General features: G+C 39.5%; 1 protein-coding gene across 1 annotated transcript; it reads right to left on the bottom strand.

Moving 5' to 3' along the window:
- Window positions 1-4,961: 4,961 nt before the first annotated feature.
- LOC131623073 (uncharacterized) lies at window positions 4,962-5,732 on the bottom strand. Its single transcript, XM_058894099.1, has one exon. It carries the CDS (start codon window positions 5,730-5,732, stop codon window positions 4,962-4,964), a length of 771 nt encoding a protein of 256 aa, XP_058750082.1.
- Between the last annotated feature and the right edge of the window lie 4,042 nt (window positions 5,733-9,774).

Raw genomic sequence — 9,774 nt, 5'->3', positions numbered from 1 at the left:
TTAGAAATTAGTTAGTGCACATTAAAAATTTGTATATAGTTACTATTTTTTAAAGTTTTTTTTAATAATGTGAAATAAAATTTAATTATTTCAAATAGTTTTAGAGTTAAAAGATAAGAAAGCAAGTTGTTGGAACTATATATTTATTTAGTCATTTTTATTTCTAATCCCTTTAAACCACACAAATTCTTATATTTTTGTTTTTTTCCGATTTTTTAACTTAATAAATTGATTTTGAGGTTTGGAGTTATACAAAAGTAACATTAAATACATTTTTTTTAACACTATCTCTAACATTCAGTATTTTATTAGACGAAATATATGTGTCCCCCTCATTTTAAAAATATGTAGTCAAATGACATTTGTGGAGTCAAAACTAGTAAGCTGGTGAACTTTGAAGCATCACACAAAATTTATGGACCATGCACAATAGTCCACTTCAAGCACCATGTTTTTGTCTAGCTAGAGCACCGTACGGAAAGGGGTTTCTGCATTGCGCCACCCTCGTGAGGTGCATGCTAGTCCAGCCCGCATCTTTCTGTAAAAGAATGGAAAAGCTTAGAAAAAGCACATAAATATGTAGTATTGCATTGGGAGCTACAAGAAACCTGTGAAAAGCACTCATGAACCCTTATTTAAAATAAAAACACAATTTTCATAAGGGGTGTGACATTTGGCCCTTATAAATATATGTGTAATTCGGATGATTGTATTTTCTATGGTTTTTAATACCATGAGAAACAAAAATATAATTCACGAGTCCTATTTGTACAATTGAATTCCTATGTTTATTCAATTCTTATGTTTATTCAATTTAGGATATAATTTACTATTAAAAAACATATTTAGTAAACTAACCTAGAATAATTGTTTATTGGATTATTGATGTAGGAATATAGAATCGTCAATATGTGATATACAAATTAGTATTATGATCATGCTTTAGATAACAATAATTCACCTTAAAAAAATAATTTATGAAAATTTGAGTGAAGATTTTTATCACCAAATAATGACAAAGAGGGTACTTGAAGATCCATACCGTTCTTATTTATAAATAGTATCAAGCAATTAGGAATGTTTGTCAATTAAAGCATATCCAATGAGAGTATTTTATAATAAAATATGAGAGAAATACATAGCAATCATTAAATTCTTTAAGAGAAAAAATATTAATACATTAATGTGGTTATTAACTTCTCTCTCTTGATGAAGCCAATGGTTGATAATTATTCCTCTCATCTCTCATTCTAAAATATGCTTTCATTCTAAAATATTCTTTCATTCTAAAATATGCTTTCATTCTAAAATATTTTTGATAAAATTATTTTAATTTTATAAAATAAATTAATCTGATAACATTTCTACTTAAAAAAACCAGGTTGGATATTTACTCAATCCAAATTACTTTTGAATTATCATAGAACAAAAAGTTAAGAAAATTTCTTTAGCCACCTCCCTATGGAGGTCACCCCCAGCAAAAATCCCAAAATACCCCTGCTTCGGAAATGAACTTCCGAAGCGCTTTTTTTTTTAAAAAAAATTTCCACAATTCAGAAGTTCATCTCCGAAAACACCTCACGGGGGTGAATTCGGAGATGAACTTCCGAAAACACCTCATGGGGGGTGAATTCGGAAATGAACTTCCGAATTATGCAGAAACTGTGTTTTTTTTTAATGTTTTTTCTTAAACAGTCTCGCATTTTAATTAAACGCAAACGCCAAATAAAATAAGCGACATATAAACAGAAAATACTAATGCGATAAATAAAATCCAAATAATATATACAAGCCGAACCAAATAGTAATAGTGTGCGCAATATACAATCCGAAAACAAAAAATAAATAAACCCGACCACTACTGGGTGTGCCTAACCCTCTCACCCTGAGCCCTCCTCTGTCGCCTGTACCCCGCCGCACGGCCCGCATCAGTGACGATCGTCTCCATCACGGCGACTGCATCTGGACCGCCCTGAAGAACGACACCCCGATCCAAGGCGTCCCGCCCAAGCATCGCTATCCGCTGGCAGATCGGCAGGAGATCAATGGCGTGGTCATCCTCGGCCTGCTGGTTCTCCAGGATCTCCTCATGTGCTGGCCTAGGAGCATCGGGGACGTCGGGTCTCATCAGAGGATGAGACACCCGGTAGAACCATGTGACGTACCCCTCCTCACTGTGCCAGTCCTGTGTGACCCGAGTGAGACGGTACTCCTGCGGTACCACATGTTGCTGCCACTCCGCCCATATGGCAGTGAGCTGCACTCGGGTCACTGTGTCGGGAGCAGCCTCAAAGGGTGACCTGGGTATCCGCTGCACGAATCCGAACTGACGCATGCACCGCTCAGGGAGATACCGGACCATGATGCCGGTCCCGCATGCCAACTAGCCTGAATATAGAGCAATGTCGTCAAAGGGGACAATCTGAGCGTAGTCGGCGAACGGCCTCCAGGTGACGTCGTCGTGCATCGTGCGGTCTAGGTACAAACGGTATGGTCCCACCGCATCGTTGCCCCTCTGGAGAGCGTATCTGGCGGCCCTGGGCATGGCGTCAACGTACGCAGGATCGATGTGGAAGCCGTGGATGCGGGAGAAGTAGGAGATGATCCAGCTCTGAAACACAAACACGATAATGTATTAAAAATAAATACGAAACATAAATAAATAAATAAATACGATAATGTGTTAAAATAAAACGTACCGTAAGTAGTGTGCAGGATCCGACCAACTGCCTGGTCCTCCAGTTGGAGGCCTCATTCAGCTTCTAGTAGAGGTATGCCAGAGTAGCTGCCCCCCAGTTTCACTGGTGAACGGTATCAAGGTCCATGAAGTAGCGGAGGTAGGTCACGTCGACGTACCTGGCACTCTTGTCCACAAAGCATGCAGCGCCTACCACATGCATGTACCAACACCAGAGAGCACAGCCGCGGTGATAGTGTGTGAACAACTCGTCACCCTCACCCTCAGCCTCGGCAGCCGCGTCCAGATGCTGCTCAAAATAACTACTCAGTGTAGTGAACCGGACATGAGGCCCAGAAGTCGTGACACACTCATAGTGAGCAACCTCGTGCTCCATGCCCAAGTAGAGCATCATCCACTCAATGGCCTCCACCCTCTGGATTTTGGAGTGGGTCAACAGCGGCCCCCTAATCGGCAGGTGGAGAAGACACTGCACGTCGTGCAAGGTGATCGTCATCTCCCCAACCGGCAAGTGGAAAGAGGACGTCTCCTTGTGCCAGCGCTCCACAAATGCCCCCTGCATGCCGGTGCTAATCGTGGTGTACCCCGTCATGCAGAGCCCGCAGAGCCCTGAACCTCGCACATGGTCGTTAAACCACACAGCTGCTGGTTTAAACAGACCGAAAATCTTGCGGGCGTGGTTGACCATTTTCAGCGGCTCTCTCTCCTGTTACAAAAAAAACAAATAAGCGACATATATTAAATAAGCGGACATATATTAAATAAGCGACAAATAAACAGTTACATTATAAAAAATGGTGACAAATAAACGGTTAAATTAAAAAAAATACCTCTCCCTCCCAAATCCGCCGAGCGACGTGATCGTGGTAATGAATCAGCACGGAAGTGTCAAAGGGCCCTCCCGGATAGCCATCCTCCTGCTCATCCTCCTCCCCGGCTGGAGGGTCAACATCCGGTACACCCTCCGGCTCGTGGTATGGCACTGGCACCTCCTCCTCCTCCTCCTCTCGCTGGCGGGAAGAAGATACCCGAGCCAGCCGACTCTTAGATCCTGAAGCAGATGTACCCTCTCCCACGTCCACGGGAACTCGCACACGGTGTCCCCGGCCTTGCCCCCGTCCCTGGGTCGACGCCAGCTGCGCCGCCGCCCGCTCACGTCTAGCCGATGTAGTCTGTGACTCTCTCCCCTGTCTGATGCGTGCTGGTTGGTTGCCTGACATGTTCCTGTAAACAATCGAAATCGATTAATATGCGAGACAAATGAAAAAACAAAAAAAAAATGAACTTCTGGTACAGTTCGGAAGTTCATTTCCGAAAACTGAGATGGAGGTGTTTTCGGAAATGAACTTCCGAAACACCCCTGCGCTGACCTTCAATACAGGCTCCAATGGCAGACCCAAAAAACCTTAACCAAAACTACTTTTGCAATTTCTAAACACCCTAAATATCAGTAACAACCTACCCCAATGTGGTTTTTGCAATTTCTAAACACCCTAATAGAGATTTTATTAATAGATCTAAAAATTGAAAAAATTCAAAAACTTACCAATTGAAGAGATTAGGATGACTTAGGTTGAGTTTGGGAAGCTTTTGGAATGCACACTTGCTTTTCCACACTTGCTTTTGCAGAAATTTTTGAAGAGATGAAGTTTGAAGAAGTTTAGGGTAAATGATTTGGGGGAGGGGGCTGTTTTGCTTAATCTGAAAAACGCAGAATATTTCGGAAATGAACTTCCGAAATGTTGTTTTCGGAAGTTCATTTCCGAAAAAAGTCAAATTTTTTTTAAAAAAAGGCGCTTTCGGAGATGCATCTCCGAAAACACCTTTTCCTTGCATTTCGGAAGTTCATTTCCGAAGTCAGGGGTATTCTGGGTTTTTCACCAGAGGTGAGCTAGAAGGTTGGGAGGTGGCCAAAGAAATTCTCAAAGTTAATACTTAGTCAAGTTATATTCCGCGTTCTTAATAAATTTTGATTGTTATTTAAAAAAAAATACATGTTCTATTTTTATTTATCTATTTTATAATTAAATTAAGTTACCTTTCAAATGAAAGAATCAAGTTATTAACTACCATAATAAAATATTCTTTTGCGTCTATCATTCGTTATGTATTAGACCACATGCATATTTTTTTTTGGGATATTGGCTCATGCAATTATTTGAATCAATTTCAAAGCTTATGCACACATTTTTTTTTGATAAGCAATGGAATTTTATTAATCAACAACCGAGTACAAAGGGTACTCGCCCAAATTACAACAATATTATCCTAACAATGATTGTAAAGGATTTTGGCACCAGAAATAAAAATTAATTGGGCCCTTCATTTTCACACCTATACACTGCCAATGCCACGAAGAAAGCCGAATCTGCTCAAAAACATCTACTACAATAGCCTCTTCGTTTTTAAAAATCACTGCGTTGCGCCGACACCAAATCACCCAAATGACCGACAGCCACAACAAGAGCTTCTTCTTCACCGGGACCTTTCTTTCGACTGCAGCAGAGAACAACTTCAAATGATCAATAAGCGAAACTGCCTGGATTGTTTCTATGTCTGCCCATGAACACACCTGCTGCCAAACAGATTTTACAAAAGGGCATAACATAAACAGATGTAAAATCGATTCACTATCGCCATTACACAGAGAACATAAATTTGACATATTATTAGACTGAACTCCCCTTTTCTCCAATTGGTCCCTTGTAGCAATTCTATCCTGAATGCACTTCCAACCAAACACTTGTACTTTCGAAGGAACCTGCGTTCTCCAAATCTGATTGGCCGCTTCCAAAGCCGCTGCATTTAACGTTTGATGGCCAATCACCCGTCTGATCACCCCATAACCACCACCAGCCGTATACGGTTTTTTCCCTTGAGGTAGCCAAATGAATTCATCATTCCTCTCATAATTTGGGGCAATAAAACACAGTATGTTGTTTAACTCAACCAATTGCTCCTCAGCCTGAACCTCAAGGAACTCCCCCTGGACCCCTATATTCCACACCCATTCTGAATTTACCTCTCCCCCCATCGCGTATACCGTAGCATCTCGTCGCTACTTCAAACAACTTTGAAAACAGGCTACAGAAAGACTCACCCCCCAGCCATCTTGTCTTCCAGAACAATGCTTTCTTCCCATTTCTGAACTTGCAAGAAATAGATTCCAAGAACTAGTTTGAATCGGCAGCCACAACAGTTCCTACAGACATTACATCCCTCCACCACAGTGAAGAGTTTCTACTATTTGATTGACTCACACCCCCGAGTACGCATTTCTTCAACATCCCGTATCTGTGCACCATTAACCTCCGCCATATCACATCCTCCTCGCTGAGAAACCTCCATTTCCATTTACATAACAAAGCTTCATTGGCTGATAGCAAGCACCTTATCCCTAACCCTCCCTCCGTTTTACTCTTACATATTTCGTCCCAACCGACCCAAATAATCCCGGATTTCTCCTCCCCATTACCCCAAAGGAAATCCCTCTGAATGCGAATAATATCCTTTAACACACCCTTTGGAATTTTGTAGAAAGATAGATAATATATTGGAATGGAATTCAGCACCGAATTTATCAGTGTTACCCTCCCCCCATTGATAAAAACCTACTCTTCCAGAGACACAACCTTGTTTTCAACTTCCTGATCACCGGCGCCCAAACTGCTTTTGTACGATGCTTTGCCCCCACCGGAATGCCTAAAAAATTGAAAGGTATGCTTCCCCTTTCGCAGCAAAGAAAAGACGATGCCTCGAAAAGAAACTCTTCCTCCAAATGAATCCCATACAAACTGCTTTTACCAAGATTAATAAATAACCCAGAGACCAATTCGAAACCCCTAAAGACAGCTTTAATACTTCTAATGTTGCTCCATGATCCTTCACCCAACACAACCGTGTCGTCTGCAAATTGTAGTAGGTGATACGTTGTCTCACTATTTACTCTAAAGCCTTGAAAATGTCCCAGTTGCACAACCTGATCCATCATTTTAGCCAGCCCTTCAGCCACCAAAGTAAAGAGGAATGGTGACAAAGGGTCACCTTGTCTTAGCCCTTTACCCGTTGAAAACTCCGACGTTGGACTGCCATTTACCAATACGGATATCGAACTATGACAAATACAAGCATTGATCCATTTAATCCACCTTTCTCCGAAGCCATTCCTCTTCATAACATAGTTTAGGAAATCCCAGGATACGTTGTCATACGCCTTCGCAAAATATACCTTTAGGATCAAACATTCTTGACCTGATCTTGTCGCTAAATCCATTATCTCGTTGAGAACCAGCACCCCATCCTGAATCTGCCTCCCCGGAACCAACGCTGTCTGTACATAAGAAATAAGAGCCCCTATACACTTCTTCAACCTGTTTGCCAGAACTTTTGCCAGAATTTTGTATAAACTTGTCACCAGACTAATCGGACGATACTCATCTAGCCTCTAAGGATTTTCTATCTTTGGTATCAAAGCCATAAAAGACGCTGATATCGCTTTTGGGAGATTAGCTCTGCTGTGAAACTCGTTGATGAACTCTAACACATCCGTCTCTATTATGCCCCAACATTTCCTCAGGAAGTTAAAATTTAAACCATCAGGACCTGGACATTTCCCCCCCTCACAATCCCACACTACACCCTTTACTTCCTCCACTGAAAATGGGGCTTCCAACTGCTGCACCGCTGTAACAGATAGGGATGGGAATTCTAATCCTTCCAGCCGAGGGCGCCTTAAACTAATCTCAATAAATTTCTCCTCAAAAAAGCTTTTGACCTCCTGTTTCACCCCTTCCACCGATTCCACCCTTCCTTCCGAGCCATTTACACACATCATAGCGTTCCTCCTCCTTCTTATGCACACATTTTAGATAGATATCTCAATCTACCCCGCGCGCACGCTCACACATTTGTTCATCCCTAAAACACAATAATTTCGATTTGCATCAAACACAAATCACATGCATATTGTTTTAAATTATCTTCTGTAAAATCGACATATACATACATGGCAAAATATCCTTTTTCGTCCCTTAACTTTACCTCGGGGTCCATTTTAATCCCTTAATTTTTAAAACGTTCAAATTGATCCCTTATGTTTAAAAACAACTTCATTTAGATCCTTTCCGTCTAAATCTCACAAACGGCGTTTATTTATACATGAGTGGCATCTGACGTGGCATCACATCATCACCAAGGTCACCTAAATTTCAAAATAAAGAACAAAAAACTTTGCCTTCAGCCATACTCAAACCAATGTCACTTTGGTTGTTGAACTTACTAATGTGCCACTAGATCACTTCCACTTTTTATTATTTAATCTACAAATTAAATATAGATTACCATATTATTCCTTAACACCATCTTCTCCATTATCATCATCATAGCCAAACCATGAAAACATATACAAATTTTCGATGTCATGATTTAAGAAAATCAAAATCTGAAAATCAATCTAAAAATCTGAAATCTGAAATCTGAAAATCAAATAGAAAATAAATTTCACAATTTCTTTCACCTACAGTTTCCTCACGCCATTGCCGCTGTTATTTTCTCACGCCGTCGCCGCTGCTGTTTACTTTCGCCGCCACAGTTGTTTCACCTACAAGTCCTCAAAGACACTCTCCCCAAATACCACCTCCAACACAACATACCAATAACAACATCAAAACAGGAACTTCAAAATCGCAATCTTTAATTTGATTTGATTTCTGTTGTTCAATTCTTGATTTTATTATTACTGTTCAATTCGATTATTTCTCATGCGTTTTTGGGGTTTTGGAATGGAATTTGTTTTTGATTTGATTTTATTATTGTTAAATTGGATTTCTTTCTCATGCCTTTCTTTCTTAAATTTGATTTGGAATGTCCTTTTGATTTGATTTGGTTTCTCATGCGTTTCTGGGATTTTGGATTTATGGGAAGATGATGAAGAACAATCTAGATAACAAAAGGTTTTCTGGGTTTGATATTGGTTAGTTAAATTAGGATTACAAAAACTATATTTAATGTGTAAGTTATATCAGAAAACGTGAAGTGGTTAAGTGGTAAGGTTATGTGCTTTGAAACCCTTGTGACCAAGGTTCAAACCTTGCTGAAAACAATATTTTTGAATTTTTCCTGAAATTTTGGTGAACTTGATGAACATCGTATGCCACGTCAGTGCCAGGTGGATGCCAAGTTGTGTTGTATTTTGACTTTGACTAACAGAGCAAACGGAAAGGACTAACGTGACACAATTTGAATACATAGAGGACTACATTGATCTTTTTAAAAATTAAGGGACCAAATTGGACCCCGAAGTAAAGTTAAAGAACGAAAAAAGGTATTTTGCCTACATACATCTATCATCCATTATGCATTAAACCACATAACATCCTTCAAATATGCATTTTTTTTTTCTTTTTATGTTGAGATATTGGTTCAAGCAAATTTTTGAACCAAGCTCAATTCTCATGCACACACTTTAGATTGACATCTCAATCTCCTTGTACACACACAAACACACACTTGTTAATCGCTAAACACAACATTATTATATGCAGCATAATTCACATGCATATTGTTTTACGATCTCATGTAAAATCTACACATTATACATGCATCTATTATCTATTATGAATTAAACCACCCAACATCCTTCAAACATGCATCTTTTTCTTTTTATGCTCGGATATTAGTTCATGCAATTTTTTGAACCAAGCCAAAATCTCACGCACACACTTTAACTTGATATCTCAATCTCCTTACACACACTTTTGTTCATCCTTAAACACAATGTTAAACACTCTCAAGTTACAATTAAAACATCATGCTCTAGAATGAGCTCTTTCATACTATTTCTCTCTCAAATTAATGTGTTTCTTTTAAAGTTTAAACTAAATAATGTAAAAAATATTAGAAAAAAGAAACTGCAATATTTATTAACAGGCGAGTTTGGTTCCTATCCTTCAACTCCTTCTTTCCAACTATCTCTTTCACAATTTTTCTATCTATCTATTTGTAACATTTTCATTCTTTTATTATTTTTATTATTATTTTTTAGTTTCATCGCTTATCTTGCGCGTGTTTTAATTGAA

Source organism: Vicia villosa, unplaced genomic scaffold (assembly GCF_029867415.1).
Source record: "Vicia villosa cultivar HV-30 ecotype Madison, WI unplaced genomic scaffold, Vvil1.0 ctg.000048F_1_1, whole genome shotgun sequence".
Lineage (NCBI taxonomy): Eukaryota > Viridiplantae > Streptophyta > Magnoliopsida > Fabales > Fabaceae > Vicia > Vicia villosa.
This window is presented reverse-complemented; position numbering and strand designations above follow the sequence as displayed.